General features: G+C 51.0%; 1 protein-coding gene across 5 annotated transcripts in view; it reads left to right on the forward strand.

Moving 5' to 3' along the window:
• The first annotated feature begins 1,519 nt into the window (after positions 1 to 1,519).
• The window catches only part of MYO18A (myosin XVIIIA), a 92,412-nt gene continuing 75,887 nt past the window's right edge, over positions 1,520 to 18,044 (forward strand). For 4 of the 5 annotated variants that reach the window (XM_021715611.1, XM_021715613.1, XM_021715610.1 and 1 more), the window contains exon 1: positions 1,520 to 2,599. In XM_021715611.1, the coding sequence (XP_021571286.1) occupies positions 1,601 to 2,599 (999 nt within the window). In that variant the 5' untranslated portion in view covers positions 1,520 to 1,600. The remainder of the gene's footprint in view (positions 2,600 to 18,044) is intronic. The other variant, XM_021715614.1, reaches the window with a different exon arrangement.

The raw sequence follows: 18,044 nt of genomic DNA on the forward strand, positions 1-18,044 counted from the left end.
AGGCTGGTCTCAAACTACTGGGTTCAAGCAATCAATCCTCTTACCTCAGCCACCCTCCAAAGTGCTGGGGTTACAGGCGTGAGCCATCACGCCTGGCCATATTTAACTTCTAATTAGATGGTATGGCCTACTTCTTTTTGTCCCTGCTGGTTAGAACAAGAAAGGCTCTCAACTCCTCCCCACCAGTTTTTTCTCAGTCCCATCCCCAATTGGATATGCAGGGGGTGGAGTAGGTTGGCGCCTTAGTTGTATGTGCCCTAGAGCTGGGATTTTCTCTTATGCTGCCACAATTTTCTTCCTGAGGCTATATTTAGGTGTTGGTCTAGGGAAAAGGATGTGAGTTTTTCAGGATCCTGTTTATCCAACAGACCCTACCCCACCCCCACCTTACAGCTGTCTGTCCTCTGTTCAGTCTGGAACTTCCCCTTCCTTCCCTCCCTGCTTCACTTTGGGAATCCAGACCCTAGAAAAAGCATGATATTTGCTATTGAATTCCAGCATCGATGCTTATTAGCTGTATGGCAACTAGCGTACTTAATTTTCTATGTCCCATTTTTCTCATTTGTAAAGTGGAGATAATACCTACCTTACAGGAATGCTGTGAGGTTCAAAAGAGATAGGGTATGTTAAGTGCCTGGCATTATGCCTGGCAAGTGGTAATGGTTAAACAAATGTTGGTTCCTTTGAGGTCTTCTATTAAGCAGTGGCTAAGGATGCTGCTCTAGGGATAACAGGCTTAGGAAAGAACAGTAGTTTGTGATGTCTCTTGCTTTCGTGGACATTGGATGTGGGAGGTGTTGGTGTGCTAAGTCTCTTTCCTTTTTCCTTTGTGCTTGAATCCTAAGTCGAGTCTCAAGTTGGCTTGTTACATCCTCTTGCCAAGAAGTCAAGTTTCCCAGATGCTATCTCCAGATACACCTAAGCCATGGTCTGTCAGGGATTCGAGGAAATGACAGGCTTTGGAGTCTGGGCTTATTGGGTTTTGTTGTTTTTTTTTTTTAAATTGGAGTTTCACTCTGTCACCCAGACTGGAGTGCAGTGGCTGCTCCCGGCCACCACAGCCTCGACCTGCTGGGCTCTGGCGATCCTTCCGCCTCAGCCTTCCAAGTAGCTGGAATTACAGGCGTGCACCATCACGCCCGGCTAATTTTTTGATTTATTGTAAAGATGAGGTCTCACCAAGTTACTCAAACTCCTGAGCTCAGGCAATCCTCTCACCTCAGCCAGGTGCAGACGTGAACCACTGCACCTGGACTTGGAGTCTGGGCTTTTACAGCCTTATAGAAATCTCAAGTTTCCTTATTTGTAAAATGGGGTAATAATAGTACCTGCCTGTAGAAATATTGTGAGGATTAAATTTTGAGGATTGAATTTTGAGACAGTGTTGGATAAAGCAGAGTGCCTGACACACAGCTACTGCTCAGTAAGGGATAGCTGTATCAGTTGGTTGTGTCTGGACTGGAGGCACAGGAAGAGGCTCTGTTGGAATAACTTTTTCCTGTCTGTGTTTCTGTTTACAGCAGCAAGGTGGGGCACCAAGGCCCTGTGCTAAGCACTCATAATCTTCTGAGGGTGCTACCCCCAAAACAGCACAACCATCATGTTTAACCTAATGAAGAAAGACAAGGACAAAGATGGCGGGCGGAAGGAAAAGAAGGAGAAAAAGGAGAAGAAAGAGAGGATGTCAGCGGCGGAGCTGAAGAGCCTGGAGGAGATGAGCCTGCGACGCGGTTTCTTCAACCTGAACCGTTCCTCCAAGCGTGAATCCAAGACGCGCCTGGAAATCTCCAATCCCATCCCCATCAAGGTGGCCAGTGGCTCTGACTTGCACCTGACTGACATTGACTCTGACAGTAACCGGGGCAGCATCATCCTGGACTCGGGCCACCTAAGCACAGCCAGCTCCAGCGATGACCTCAAGGGTGAGGAAGGCAGCTTCCGTGGCTCCGTGCTGCAGCGGGCAGCCAAGTTTGGCTCATTGGCCAAGCAGAATTCACAGATGATTGTCAAACGTTTCTCCTTCTCCCAGCGTAGCCGGGATGAGAGTGCCTCAGAAACCTCAACCCCCTCAGAGCACTCTGCTGCACCATCACCCCAGGTAGAGGTGAGGACTCTAGAGGGACAGCTGATACAGCATCCTGGCCCAGGCATCCCTCGACTAGGGCCCCGATCCCGAGTCCCTGAGCTGGTGACTAAAAAGTTCCCAGCTGACCTGCGCCTGCCCCCTGTAGTTCCCCCGGCCCCTCCTGCCCTCCGGGAGCTGGAGCTGCAGCGGCGGCCCACTGGAGACTTTGGCTTCTCCCTGCGGCGCACAACCATGCTGGATCGGGGTCCCGAAGGCCAGGCCTATCGGCGGGTGGTTCACTTTGCTGAGCCTGGTGCAGGCACCAAGGACCTAGCCCTCGGGCTGGTGCCAGGAGATCGACTGGTGGAGATTAATGGGCACAATGTGGAGAACAAGTCCAGGGATGAGATTGTGGAGATGATCCGGCAGTCTGGGGACAGCGTGCGGCTCAAAGTACAACCCATCCCAGAGCTCAGTGAGTTGAGCCAGAGCTGGCTGCGGAGCGGCGAGGGACCCCGCAGGGAGCCAGCTGATGTGAGTGCTTCCCTGGGTACCAGGGATGAACCGGGATCGGGAATACTGGCATCTCCTACTGTTGTGCTTAAGTGGGTGATTGCCTAGAAGCTCAGCAAGTGTGTAAGTAGGGAAGTCATGCCATTCTCTGAGCCTGTGGGGAGGCCTGTGACTTCAGGAGAAGGTGCCCCACACCAGGTGCTCATGAAAGGAGTCACAGCTTTGTCTCTGTACCTTGTCTAGGAGCTGAGGACAAATTCCCAAAGGTTCACTGGTAGTTCTCTGCTCTTTAACCAGACTTCATGCTTTGAAGTGTTCTGTGTCTGTTGGACTGACTTGACTGTATTCAGCATAATATTTTTCTCAAGGGTGTTGGAGTAGACCAGGTTCTGCCTGAACTTCAAATATCTCTGGAACCCTCAGGAGGAATCTGATATTAGTTGATGATCACTGTGAAAGTATTTAGCTTCATGATACAAAGCTGGGTTAGGGGTTGGGGCACCATATTTCCCTAGTCCTAAATTGGGGCATGTGGGCTAGCATGTGTTACTTCCAGATATGAAAGACAATCTGAACAGTAAAATATAGTATTTCCATGTTATTTAGATCTTGGATATATAAAAAAAAAAAAAGACCAATGATTTCCAGTCAGGGCTGTCATGGAACATTTGAGATGTACAAATGCTATGTTTATAGCTCCCGGGAAGATGACCTCAGGCTAGAGCCTTCTCTTGCACCTGAGTGAGCAAGGGAATACCAGATAGGGTTGCAGAGTTATCAGGGGCCACATCATGGAGGATCTTGTACATCATGGTTGGAATTTAGATTTTAACCCTGTGAAATGAGACCATTGAAGGCTTTGAAGCAGGGGAGTGACTGGATCTGATTTATACAGATCACTTGGGCTCCAAGAGTCTTAATAACCGCTCCTGGAAGAAGAAAAAGGATGGACCTGGAAAAGCAAGAGAGACCAAACTTACACAGAGAGTTTGTCCTAACTGTCCCTCAGACCCCAACTGTTATCCTGCTTGCACAAAAGAGCAGTGGAAAGCATAGGAGCACAAGAGATTTAGATCAGATGTGGGAGCAGATCTCCGTGTGGAATCAAGCTCTTTATTCCTAGGGGCCTTTTGATAGGGTGACTACATATCAGTTTGGAATGTCCTGCCTCCAGGTAGCACATGAAGGGTAAGTTGACCTCTGGCCATCCTTCCCTCCCAGCTGTGGGTTTTAGGACTGTCCAGAACTGGCCCCTGCCGCCTGCCCAGTGCACAGCCTGGCTAGGATCTTTTGGCACTAAAGTGATCAGCCAGATATGTCAATGTCAGAAATGGGAGGAAGTGCTAAGGAAACAGGCAGAGTCCGCATCCTAGCTTTCTCTCAGAAAGAGGAAGTGGATACTGAGGATAGCTGCTCAACCTAGCTGCACATTGGGCCTGGAGGAGGCTGGCAGTAATAGGGTTAGACTCTGACAGGAAGCACTGGAGTTGGGTTCCAGGCCTTCCTTTACTCTGGGGCTAGCTGGGTTTAGGCAACTTTGCTAATCAGGCAGGGTTAGTGAGTGGGACGGAGCCTGTGTGGAATCCAGGGAAGGACTAGGACTCATTCACTCCAGAAATGCACATTAAAATGCTCATTAAACGTACCTACTGTGTGTTAGCCACCAGGCTAGGCTGAACTCAGAGAACCACAATTTAGAAGGGGAAGAACAAGGGAGGGATCTTTATCTTAGAACCAAAGACTATAACATGTTGCCATGCCTATCCAGGCTAACAGTGCTTTCAACAGATGGAATTTTCTTCTTAAAGAATGAATCCCAAGGGAATTGGTGCCAGCTCCCTGCTGAACCACAGTAAGGTTTCTGTGGGGCTCTGGGCCTAGCATCCCAGATGCTGTTTAGTTTTCTCTTTATAGCACGGGGATCATCCTGGCATCTCACATTTCCTAGCTACTTTCTCTTCCCAACTAGCTGCTGCTGTCTCATCCCTGGGGAAGTGGATAGTTTAGCTTTGGAGACCCTGGTGGATTCCAGGCTACAGCTGGTATCCCTGAAATGCTGACCCACTCTAGCCTCCGTGGGGCAAGCTCAGTTGGTGCCCAGAGGACTTCCCCTGGCATAGACCTGGAGGATCTGGCAGGGGACATAGTAGAAAGCCCCATCCTCAGGTGTCTCCTAGTGCCATCTGGCAGGACAACAAGACACACTGGGCTGAGAGAAGTCCTATATCTTTTCCCACCTGGGTAGGTGGTAGGACTTGTGCCACAAGCAGAGAGGAGCAGAGTGAGCCCAGCATTTACAGCTTCCTGAGACAGACCCAGGAGCTGGTGTGGTGGTGCTGCAGCCTCTCCTGCACCCTGAGCCTCGGTCTCCTCTTCCTCTCACTTCTACTCCTTCGCCTTTCATCGGCAGCAGTTCTAATCCCAGTTCCACACTAAGAAAAGTCTTCCCGCCTCCTCCCAGCTCCTGGGCGGGGCACCCTGATGACTGCAGCCCCACAGGGACAGCTACTGGTAGCCACCCTGCCATCAGGCCATCCATCAACTGTACCCACACGTTACTTGTCCCCAAGGAACTCCAAGGAAGCTGACTAGCCATCTGTTCTCTTCCTGCACACAGATGGGGCCAGGCCCCACGACTCCTCTCCATGGCCTGTTCAGAAGGCCCCAGGGAAAGACAGCCCCTTGGGTTTCCCTCTCTCGTGGTGTGTGTCAGAACATTTGGCTCACACCTTCTTCATGTGTCCCTGAAACTGCTAGATGAGGTTCCACTGGGAGTAGGGTTGAGCCACAGTGGTTGGGTAGACTTGGGGCCTGACAGAAATCACTCAGCAGGCCTGATAGAAGCAGCAACTTTCTTCTGCCATCTAGCCTTTCATCCACCTGTTCATTAAGTAAACGCTTGTTGAGCACTTACTGTGTACTAGGTCCTGGGATCCAGCAGTGAGCAGCACATAATCTCAGCCCCAAGGAGTTCATGGTCTAGCGGGAGAGATGGTCCAGTAGCAGACCATGACAGTGCTGAGAAGCTCAATGACGGGCCAGTCTTGGTGCCAGGGAGCACAGAGCAGGGGCTTCGAGTCCAGTCTTGCAGGTAGGTCAGTGAAAGCTGATGTCTGGGAAGGAGCGAGTGAAGGGGAGGCAAGAAGAAGGGAAGGCTGTCACAGACACATACCAACACCTAGAAGTTGGAGAGAGAATGACATCTTTCAGAAATAAGGCTGGGGACAGTGTGTGGGAAGGGAGTGTTGAGAGAAGCGGGAGGAAGAGTAACTAGGAGCCAGGTCACATAGGCCTTAATGAGCCATGCTGGGGAATGTGAACTTGAACCAGAGGGCACCAAAGCAATGTAATCAGGGAGTAATAGGAACAGCTTTTAGAAAATCTCTCTGCTCTGGCTGCGTATGGAGAATGCTGTAGGGTATAGCAAGGGTAACTGTGGGAATAGTGAGGAGGCAATTGTAATCCTAGCAGAACGGATGGAGGTCTGAACTCAGGTAGCAGCAGGGGCATGAGAAGAAGTCTTCAGACTTCAGCTATTGAGACAGGCTCTGTATTCTTGGTGACTGACTGGTGTGGGGCTGAGGGAGAAGAGGAGTCAAGTGGAATCTCCAGGTTTGGTGGGGCAGATGCTACATTCTCTCCTTGATTCCTCAGGGAAGGTTTTGGTGGGGGGAGGCATCTGTACTTGGATCAGTTACTCTTGAGTTTGCTAAAGGCCAAGTATTTCCTGAGTCTGGTTAGGTTAGCAAAAGTGTTAGTAAAGATGAGGATCTTAAAACCCTAGTTGAATCAAAATTTCCTCCTCTAGTTCTATACATTTGGGTGGGAAAGTCGAGGCCCATTGAGAAGGGGTAGAAGGTAGGGGACTATGGCCTGTGATAGCAGCTATGGTGCTCAGTCACATTTCTTTGGTCCACATAGCTGGGGACTATGGCCTGGCAGAGAAGTCTGGTCTCTTCTATTTACAACCTCAGTGGGCCCATTTTAATGGACAGGTAGATTGGGAGTGTAGGATATTTCTGCTGAGCTTAGAAAAGCCCACCCAGCTAAACTCTGGTCAAAGTGGTTACTGCCACAAACAGCCAGAGGAGCTGACCTACATGAGAGCCCTCCCCAGAAAGCAAGGCCTCCCTGAGCTTTTGAGGATTTGAGGGGAGTGAAGAGGAGATTTTAGAGGAAGGCCTACCACTCCCTCCCAGTCAAGTCTAGTTGCTAAGATCTGTGATATGGTTACTTCTCCTGTTGGACCTTGAGGTTTCAGATTAAAGGCGTTAGTGCCGTAGGTTCCTTAGGAGGTCGTCACATTCACGTAAACCACTTCCACACTCAGGAGAGTCTGGGAGAGAGCAGGTTTCAGCAGAAAGAGCTTAGGCTTTGGAGACAGAAAGACTTGCGCTTGGGCTTTACCAAAGGGACTAAGCCTTTCTGAGCCTCAGCGCACTCATTCCCTCAATACACATTTGATGATGCTTACTTAAGGACTGGGGTGGCCTTGAGGAGTTACATAAATAAAACATAATCTTTCCTTGAGGAAATATAGACTTAAGTAAAGAAATGTAACTGAGCACCATAGCTGCTATCACAGAAGATTGCGCAGACATACTGTGGGGAAGGAAAGAGGAAGTAGTTCTGCCTAAGGGGAAGGGGTAGCAATCAGGAGAGGCCTTCTGGTGGAGATGACCCTCGATCTCTGTAATATGAGCCTATTCTGGCCTCCCAGAGTTTGAGAAGGTTGAGTTGGAGAAGGATGGACACCCAACTAACTCACTCCAGTTATCTCTGAGAAGGAGAATAGAATTGGAGGCCGAAAGGAGACTTGCTTTTTATTCTGCATATTATAATTTGCGGGTCATTATGTAAGATAAGCATGTTTATGTGTGATGTGAGTTTCACTTATATGAGACTTTGACAGGTGATAGATTCTTAGGAAGATTGGTACCCTTCCTTACTCTCTGCCCAGTCTCTAAAGCCATCCAGGGAAAATAATTTTGCAGCTTCCTTAATTAATTCATCCTAGTTTTCTTCCATTTTTGCTCCTAGTAAGGTTTTCTGTCTAATGGGCACTCCTGATGCTTTTCCCTAAACCTTAAAGATAGCCAGCTGAAGGAAGAGATGAGATGCTGCATGCTCCCTCTTCTTTTCCAGCTTACTAGAGCCCAGCTTCTCAGTTCTGCAGGCTTGGTCATCAGTGGTTCTAGGAGACTGGGCAGTCAGGGCTGCCTGCATCTGGAAGAAGGGCAGAAGATCCCCCTTGGCTATAGTGGAAGCTCTAGATCCCTAGAAACTGTATGAGCCTCATCAACTTTGTCCCCAGGGTACTTGGCTGCTGTCAGGAGTGAGGCCTGCAGTATTCCAAGGGGAACTCAAAATTGTACTGCCCCCAAGTCTGCTAGGCTGGGTTCTGACCACTGGGATTTTCTAAGGGCTCCTGGTGGTGGTGGGGCAGCTGGGTATTGCCTGGACTCAGCGTTCTCTTCCTAATTTTACTCCAAGTGATCCTTGGAGGGTTTTTTTTGTTTGTTTCTGTTTTTTTGTTTTGTTTTGTTCTGAGTAGGAGTCTCACTCTTTCGCCCAGGCTGGAGTGCAGTAGCATGTTCACAGCTATCGCAACCTCGACCTGCTGGGATCAGGTGATCCTTGCGCCTCAACCTTCCAAGTGTCTGGAACCACAGGTACACACCACCACATCTGACTAATTTTTTAAAAATTTATTGTAGAGACGAGGTCTTGCCAAGTTGCTCAGGCTGGCTCGAATCCCTAGATTGAGGCAGTCCTCTCGCCTCCATCTCCCAAAGTGCTGGAATTATAGGCAGAGCCACCGTACCTTATTTTTTTAAAAAACAGGACATTTTTACTTCATTTTGTGTCACAGCTTCAGGTACCTCTAACATCAGAGAGACTTGCCATGTGAGGCTCCTGGCTTGAGGGCTCAACATGGAACTTAAACTAAGACCTGGTAATGAGGGGCCAGTGGGCAGGTGTCAAGGGTCAAGAAGTGGTGGGTAAAAGGTCTTTGGGAGCATTTTGCAGGGTTGTCTATCCTGGATTAGTGGGGTGCATGGAACCAGCAGGGTAGAGCAGTGGACTTGGTCATTTTATCATTTGTCTCCCCTGTCCTTGGAGGCACCATTCTGCCTTTCAGCCCATGAAATGCCAGATGAATTGCAGCCCCAGATTGCCTTAGCCACCCAGCTTGTGGGTGGTGGGCACAGTGCCCAGGCCTCATTGAACTGGGTGTTGGTGCATGTCATGGTCATCGGGTGTTTTTGCAGGCAGCTTGGAGCCCTGGCACAGAGGAAGAGCCTTAAAGGTAGCTTGCCCTGGCTACTTCCTGCCTTGGTCCCTTCCTGCCCGCCTTGATACCCCCAGCCACCCTGCCCTCTGTTCCCTTCTAATATCTGTTATTTACATTGAAATGGTTCTGGAAAATACCAGATATGCAAACACCCTGACTGGGGGTGAATGGGGAGTAGGGCGAAGGGGGGTGTGTGGTGGGTGGGAACGCAAGTATTTTAAAAATGCTGCAAATCTCTACAGCGTTTCCCAGAAACCACAAGCACGCGCTCTGCCTGCCAGCAGGGCTCCCGCCACCCCGCCGCACTAAGCCGCTGTATTCTCCTCACTGTAGCCCAGGGTGGAGAACAGCATCTAGGGGGAACGGTGGGGACCGGTGACCCAGCTGAGGTGGGGTTCCCCTGCTGCCTGGGCAGGCTGCCTGGCGCCTTTATTGTCAGTTCTGGGCAGCGAGTACGGCTGTGCCCCAGGCATCTGGCAGCACTGTGGGTGCCCACCATGCCAGACAGGCACTGTGAAGGGGTGCAGTTTTCCTGGCCCCCACCCCTGCTGTGCCGTTTGATGGGGGAAAGCCAACTCTAGAGTCCCGCATGGTGTTTGGCAGCAGCTTCTGTTCTGTTAAATACAGGGACAGTGTCAGCAAATCTTATTTTTTTCAGTTGTGGGCTCTCGTTTGGTTGGGAAACTATTTCCTTAGACCCAGGTCACCCCTCTGGCTCCCTTAATCTCTCTCAGAATCAGGGCATGGTGTTCTGCCCTGGTGCAACTCAGCCCAGTCGATTTGCACAGACCCTGGGTCAGGGAAGAGTGTCAGGTGTTTGCCCAGTGCTATCTGTATGGTGCCCAGTATGGTGCATAGGACGCACACACCGTCTGGGTGGTGTTTGGTCTGGTTAAGACTCAGCCCAACAGAGATAGATGCCTTGGGCAAGGGCATGAAAAGTTCTAGCAAGGTGAGGATCATGGCTCATGTTCACTGTATGCTAGGCACTGTTCTTGGTGTTTTACATATATTAACTCATGTGACGTTCCCAACAAGTCTTTAAAGGAGGAATTATACGATCTCTGCTTCACAGGTGAGGAAACTGTATTACAGAGGTTAAAGGCAAGCAAGTTGCATAAGATTGTACAGGTATTAATTGACTTGTCAGGATTTGAATCTGGCCATCAGTTCTGTTTTAACTAGTGTGTTATATAGGGGAGGATATCTTTATAAATCCACTGCTCAGTTCAGACCTGGGCCCTTCCAATTCCTGCTGCTCTGTCACTAGAAGCCTCTTCCTTGTCATCCTCCAGAAGGGAAGGAGATGTCAGGAGTGATTGGCCACTCTTGCTCTGTGGTGTGCTGCAGAAGATTGTGACTGTTGCCCTCAGTGTTTTAGCCAGAGGAAGTAAGCCCAAGTGGCAGCAAGCAAGACTCAATTTTGTGGGAGCTAGGAGAAGCCCTGGAAAGGTAGCAGAGGGAAGTCTTGAGAAGAGACAGGGCACCTGCCTTGGCAGCATTTGGGTGTGGTTCCCAGGGGTGGAGGAGGCACCCACTGTTGGGCGCTAGATCTGGGAAAACTTTTTGGCCCACACTGGCATACTAGTACTGATTCGCAGCACTTGGGGTGGCAGGATCCCTGGAGTGTCACCCCTGACCAAGAGCAGTCTTGTCTGCATTGCACAGGAGCTGCTGTTTTCTCTGTGTGTTGTAGGAAAACAGCAGGGGTGCACAGCCTGGCAGAAGGCCTAGCAGGTGATGGGTGTGCAATGCAGAGTTCTCATTGGCTTCTGCCCTTGAACTCCGGCCATTCCTTTTGTCTATAGTACTTTTTCCTGCCCATTCTCATATACTTATACACACTGACTTCAGTTTGAATGTCACTTCCTCAGGGAAGCCTTCCTCCCAGACCATGTCAGGTCCCCACCCTGGCAGCACCCCATCCTTCTCCATCATAGCATGACAAGATTATAATTAATTAGTTATCTTCTTATTTCTCCAATGCTAGAGCTCTTCATGAGGGCAGTAGATATTTGTTAAAGGAAAAAAGATAGTTCTATAATCAGGAACTGGTTTCCCATTCCCTCTGTCCACTCTTCTGGACCAGAATCAAAACTTGGGCTCAGTTTGGGTTCCTGGAACCCTCCCCTTGACCTGGTCTTGGTGACTTGTCTATATATAGTACCCTACCACATCCGGCTTCCACCTACTGATTCTGTTTCTTGTGTGCTTAGGGACTTGGTATCTCTCACGGGAGCGGAGGAGAGATGGCTCTGTGGGCATCCAGGAGCAGGAGTCTGGGGATGGAAGTTCCAGGGACAGCCTGCCTCCTGCCCCTGCACAGGAGCCCCCGTGAAGGCGCCAGGCTTGGGTGAGAAGGAGATTCAGAGTTACATGGGGGCCACACAGTGTCTGGCCCAGGGGACCTTGGAAGAATGTGCCTGTCTTGCTGGCCACAGGTTTTGTAGGGTCTGGAATGTGGCCCAGCAGGGCTCAAGGCTTCCTCTTTCCTTCTGTTGCTTTCCCTGAACTGCCTTCATTCTGGAATGTCAGCAGGCTGGGAGTTTTCAGGGCAAGGACTCTCCAGTCAGAGCAACAGATTCCATCTGGAGCCTGGGGACAGCTCCCACATGGAAGGGGCCAACAGAGGGCAGGGTGGGTGCTAGGGCAGCCCCAACTACTGTGCTCTTGACCCAGGCTCAGTTCCAGTCCCTTCTGAGAGACGCAAACATGTCTCTTTACTGGGCTAGGTCTGGGAGATTCTGGGCTTTGGAGCTGTAGGGCTCAGGAGAGGGAGTGGGAGGCCTTGGAGGCCACTCCACCTCTGTGAGGAGAGAAAGAGGCTGGCCATATCCCGCAAGGCCTCACTGCCTCCAGCCGTTCATGAGTCAGGAATGGGAGCTGCCTCAGATTCCATCCTCAGGTGGGGCTGTGCCTGCCAGACCCAGGTTCTCTGGTTTATGGTGGCCACCTAGCCTTGGCTGGAGGTAGCACTGCTGAATTTGTCAATCATATCTGTTCTCTCCTCTGTGGGCCCCACAGTGCCTCTGGGGCCTGGTTCCTTCTCTTAATGACCTTCCTGGCCTCCATGCCCTTTGCCCCCTGATCTCATTTCTGCTGGCTACTCCCTCCCATTCCCATTTCTGCAAGGAGCTGACTCACTTCCTCCCTCCCTCCCCAGCTTCTCTTACTGCCAGGCCCCGTGGCAAGCAGGGTACACACAGGGAGGGAGATTTCTCACAGGGTACTTCCTGGGCTCTCTTTTCTGGCAGCAGGACTGTGAGGCTGCCCCTAGTTCTGGGGCAGAAGAGGGCTGCATATGACATGGAAAGGAGAGAGGCTCTCGGCTGTGGGGTAGGCCAGGTACAAATGCCCCTAGAGGCTTGGCACAATCGGAGCAGGATGTCAGGACACCTTGATGAGCACCTGCTCCATGTCACCCTGCGGGCTTGGTTCTGTGGAGAAGAAAGGCTGAAGATGCCATATTTATGACAAAGGAGTCCATGCTTCCACTAAGACAGAAGACATCTGCAAAAAGATAGATCTCAGTGTTGGGTGGCATGGGCTAGAGGCCAAGCAGTGACAGCACTGTCAGGCAGTATGAGACTGTCATACTCTTCGTGACACCCACTTTCATGCCCAGCCCCAACACATCACGGGGAAAATATCTTAAGATTCCAGTGGCACCCTCTGGGGACATGGTGAGGGGAAGGGTCTGATGCCATCTTCTTGTGTCACTTCTTCCTGCTGGGGCCCTGGCTCCTGCACCTCCAACCCTGCCCCTTCATGTATGTCCTGGTTTGGTTGTGAAGCTGATTCCCTCAGAGCAGTCAAAGGTTTCCTCTCCAGCTGGGCTGGCATCTTCTACCTCGCCTTCCCCAGGGCTGCCCAACCTGTGGGAGCTCATATGCCTGGCACTCCAGGCACTGGGGAACCCAACCTGTGCTGAGCCTGGCACGACCTTGCATCCTTCTTAGCAGGTTCCTAGGTTCCCAAAAGGACACAGGCACAAGGAGAGGTCGAGTCCCCATTCACTTGGCCCTGCCTCAAGATCAATAGAGGCCAGAGGGAAACTGGGCCCACTGCCTGAGAAGCCTGAGGGGACCGCTGTGGTCTGTCTTCCTGGAATCAAGTGACCAGCAAACATCCCTATTCTCCTCAGCACTTGGCTTTGTCTGGCAGAGCCCCCGTTGCACTGGCAGCCTGAGATTCGACCTCAGAATTTCTGGACAATAACAGGAGTTTCTTTTTTAGGTAAGGAGGGAGGGGCAGGCAAGAATGAGGCCTAAACTTGGGGAGGGGTACCAGCCTGACCACCTCACCTAAAATGCCCTTGCTCTCCCTTGTGGGAGGTGAACCACCTACGCAGACACACCAATGACTTTCTGCATTCCTCTCCCAGGGCTTTTTTTTCCTTTTGAGTCAGAGTCTCACTCTATCACACAGGCTAACACACTCATAGCTACCACAGCCTCGACCTGCTGGGCTCAGGTGATCCTTCCACCTTAGCTTTCCAAGTAACTGGGACTATAGGCATGCACCACTAAGCCCAGCTCATTTTTTTATTATTGTAGAGGTGAGGTCTCGCCAAATTGCCCAGGCTGGTCTTGAACCCCTGCGCTCAGGTAATCCTCTTGCCTCTGTCTCCCAGCATGCTGGGATTACAGGTGTGAGCCACCGTGCCTGGCTCCCAGGGCTTCTTGATTATTCCTTGTCTCTACCCATCATTACTTGGCCTCGACCTGGGGAAGAGAACTGCAGAACTGGGCTCTGTGGCAAGACATCCAACTTGGGAATGGCCTTGGTGCCCCAGTCTCTCTCTCTCTTTCTCTCTCTCTCATTCTCTGTCTGCAGGATTTAGACTGAGTTGCCCTTTCCTCCCAGACCCCTCCAAAGAATATCTGCCATTAGCTTCTAGCCCTTTTAACTAGCCCTCACCTTCTCTATCCAGAGGAAGGCTGGCTTCAAACCAGAGGACTTGGCTTCTGGGGTGGCGGAAAGCAGAGTTTTCCTGCTCTAATTAGGGCCTTGGTTTTCACAACCAGCTTCTTTGTTTCCCTTCGACTACTATTTTTTGTTTGTTTGTTTGAGTCAGGGTCTCATTGTTGCCCAGGCTGGAGTGCAATTGGCCTGATCATGGTTCATGGTAGCCTTAACCTCCTGGGCTGAGATGATCCTTCTGCCTCCGCCTCCCAAGGAGCTGGGACTACAAGTACATGTCACCATGCCTGGCTAATTTTTTTATTTTATTTTTTGTAGATACAAGGTCTTGCCATGTTGCCCAGGCTGGTCTCAAACTTCTGGGCTCAAGCAGGCCTCCTGCCTGGCCTCCCAAAGTGCTGGGATTACAGGTGTGAGCCACTATGCCCAGCCGACTACTGGTTTTAAGGTCTCTCTTCTGTGCCTCTGAAAGAGGTACCCATCCTATAAAGGGCCCCCTGTGCTCATCCTCACCCATTATCTTCAAAATCTGAAAACTACAGCTCTTTCTGCTGCTGTAGAAACAAATACTTGCCAAATATGACGTTGGCTGGAAGGGCCACTTTTGGCTGTTAAGAACTACTTTCATCTGGGGAGGAGAAAGGGGGAAGGCAGCCTAGGCAGAAAGGCCCGCAGGTGGGGAGTGTGTGTGGTTACACAATTGTTTACACATTGTTATGTATTGGCTAAGGCAAGGACTCTGGAGCCAGATCGCCTAGGTCTGAATCCTGGCTCCACTGCTGACTGGCTGAGTGGCCATTAGGGAAATTATTTAATTTCTCTGAGCCTCATTTTCCTCATCTGTAAAATGAGAATAATAATGATACCTTCCTTGTTATGTCGTTTTGAGGATTAAATGAACCAATACCTGTAAATCACTTAGAACAGTGCCTTGAAATCGTGCCTTTTGAGCTAGAGCTCAGGTGTGAGCATCATCGTCCTTATTCTGTCTCTGGTACGCTGGGAAGCACTTGGTGTCTGCTAACTTGGCAGATCATCTGCCCGCAGGAATGCCACAGGCCTGTTCCTGCTAATGGCTCAGCTCTGCTCATGGGGCTGCTTTATTCTTGTCCTCAGGCGGGTGCTTTTGCCCAAAGTGTCTTTTGGGTGGATGTAGCGAAACAGGCCCAAGCTTACTCAGGCCACACGGTAATCTCTGAGTGGGATTGCTTTGCCTTGAGTTTCCAATCTGGTCTGAAGTTTGATGCCAATTTTTAAAGTTGTGCTGCTTTTTCTGCAACTTCCTCCAGTCAGATTCTTGGCTGGTGGCAATACCTTTGGTGTGCCAGGCTTCTCTCTACCTATTTGTTTTCCAGTTGAACAAACTCGCTCGACTTTTTTGTTGGTCTTTCTATAATTTATTTTGTTTCTTCACGCCTGTCTTGCTTCTGACAGCCCATCTAAATTAGGGCTAAGCAGGAATTGAGGCTCAGAACAGAAAGACAGCCCTGAACTGCCAGTTCCAGGGTCTGTTCTCTGCTCCTTCCATTACACATATGAGCTTGGCCAGTCTCTCCCACTCAGATTTTCTAACCACTGTAGCAAAACCTCTCATATTAAGTCCTGTGATAGAGTGCAGTCGTGGTCAGACCCATGCGCTGTTCCTCTGTTCTTTCGTGGGCCCAGGGCTGTTGTGACTTGTCTGAGCTATGTAGCATGTCAGGCATGCCCAGAGTCCATTCTCCACCATGTCTTCCTTTTCTTCTTCCTCACTTGGTTCATCCAGCTGGTGACGCAGGGAGGTATCCCGTTATGTCCTCACTGCCCGCCCCATTGCAAAAATCCTGGCATGCTATCTGGGACCAGGCTTCATTGGCCTCATTTGCCCTTGAATGTTCAGGGTTCTGTGGGGACTTCTCTCTCTGGGAGCACTAGCATCAGATGAGTCCTGCAGCGGGTGACTTGGGGAAGCCCTCAGGCCACTACATTCCAGATGTCTTACCCATGTGTAGCCCAGAGACTGCAGAAACAAGGAACGATTGTGTGGCACTGAGGGGCTTTCTCCCAGGCCTGGGATGCCTTGGGGTGGGGGCAGGTTTCCATTCATCTGGCTTCTGCTCCCAGGCTGAGTATTGAATTGTGGCTACGGTCCCCTCCCCCACTTCGTTTTGAGGCCTAGGGACTAAGGCAAAGCACATGGGGACAAGGGTCTAAGCAGACTCTGGGGCGGGGATGGGAGACAACAGCAGATAGTCAGGGTCATTACCTGAAGGAGGCTTTGGCAAGGGTGACCAGGACAACTGAAAGGGGAACCTTTAGACCAAACTTATGCAATAGAACATTCTGCAAACATCAAATGTTCTCTAGTTTATGCCGTCCAACTCAGTAGCCACTTGCCACATGTGGCTATTGAGCACTTGAAAATGTAGCTAGTGTGACTGAGAAACTGAACCCAACATTTTCTTTTATTTTAATTTCATCAGCTATCTCCATTGTTTTGATTTATCTTTAAATAGCCACACGTGGCTAGTAGCTACCATATTGAAGAGCGCAGCTCCCAGAAAGAAATGCTGGGGTGCTCTTGAGGGTTTGTCTCCTCCTTCAGAGTCCCCCTGGTGAGGTTGGGGATGGTGGTATTTCCCCTTCCTCTCAGGAAGGGAGGTCATTCTCTCTGGCAATTTCTATGCTTCACCAGCTCTGGAATCCTGATGCCTTAGGGCCAACAGGTCCCTGGCTGTATGCCGCCACAACTGGGGCAGTGCTGCCCTACCTCGCCAAGCATGTCTTCCGCCCAGCTTTGTAACACAGGTGCTCACATGCCCTGGTGGAGTTGGCCCGGGCTGTTAATGTGGAGGTGGTGGGCTGGTAGACAAGGCAGAGGTTTTTGCTTCTTCCTTTCTGCTTCTATGGAGATAGGGCAGTGCTTTATTTTTACTTCAAAGGTTTCTAGAAACAAGCTCAGTAGGGGCCTCCAGAGGTGAACACACAGATCCTCAAATACTTACTGAATGAATGTCCAGTGTTTGAAGGAGCCCAAGGCTTATCTAAAGGAGCCTTCTCTGACTTTGAGAAGAAGCACTGCAGGTCTTTTGCTCTCACACCCAGGAAGACCTTTCTGATGTTGTATTTAAATCAGCATGGCTGACCCTTAAACTGGTTTCCCTTTTTTTTTTTCTTCTGTGGAAATAGAGAAGAGTTGTCATTTATATGAGAAAGAGAACAATGCTTCATTATGCTTATTCCCTCACGTCTGCCAGAGGGGGTGGGGATGGGAGTATACCGCACATGTGGTGCATGTGGTAGGCTCAGAAATGACCCACGTCCTGATGAGATTTGGGGCAGGGCTATGGAGGATTTGGGGAAACCGTCCTCAAGGCTAGCTCTTGGCTTTGGGCTTTATGGGAGCTTGGCAAGGCAAAGGCAATTTGGAAATCCCCAGCAGCTGAGCGTCCTCAGAGAGCAACAGGCCTACTAGAGTGGCTGGTCAGGTGGTCCCTGCTGTCAGCGGCACCTGGCTGCCTAGTCTTTGGGCACTTGACTCCTGGTCTTGGCAGAGAGCCTAGGCGTCCCTACTTGGGCTCTGCACCTAGAAATAATGTGGTGGCACCAGGCTCTGAGCAAACCTTGGGGTGTGCCAAGGCAGGGACTTGGGGAGTGCCTAAGCTGCAAGCCTCGGTGACCAACCACCTCTGGGGCAGTGATCTGTGGCTTGCCATCCCATGCCCACTGACCCTCCCGACTGCTTATCTTGGACCTCCCCAGAACACAGAATCGAGGTGTCCCTGGAGTCTTCTGACCTTGTATTTATTCATTGTATTCCATCCATAAGCACTTATTGAATGCCTACTCTACGTAGGAACTGCTTTAGGTTCTGGGGATAGAACGGTGACGAAAACAAAGTGGGTGTTGAGCTCATCCCTGCCTCTTCTTGCCATACCCGTCCGGAGTAAGACGAGAGGCCATCTTGCCACCGCAGCCCCCTCAGGCCTGGAGCTCCCCGGGGACGCCTCCTGGGGGCGGGGCTCCGAGGCCGGCCTGGCGGAGGTGAAATCCCGCGGCCTCGCAGAGCGGATCGGTGAGAAGGGGGCGGCCGCCCTCTGCCGGACTCCAGCGGCGCTGCAGGGCGGTGCATCCCGGGGCTCCAGGCGCATGTGCGGGCCCCGGCCCCGCCCCCTTGGCCTGCCTTTGGGCAGGCGGGCGGACAGGGCCAGGAAGCGCCTGGCGGGGTGGGCCCGGTTCTGACTCCGCCCGCACAGACCTCGACTCGCG

This window comes from Carlito syrichta, unplaced genomic scaffold, assembly GCF_000164805.1.
Source record: "Carlito syrichta isolate Samal-C Ts95f unplaced genomic scaffold, Tarsius_syrichta-2.0.1 Scaffold307219, whole genome shotgun sequence".
Taxonomy (NCBI): domain Eukaryota; kingdom Metazoa; phylum Chordata; class Mammalia; order Primates; family Tarsiidae; genus Carlito; species Carlito syrichta.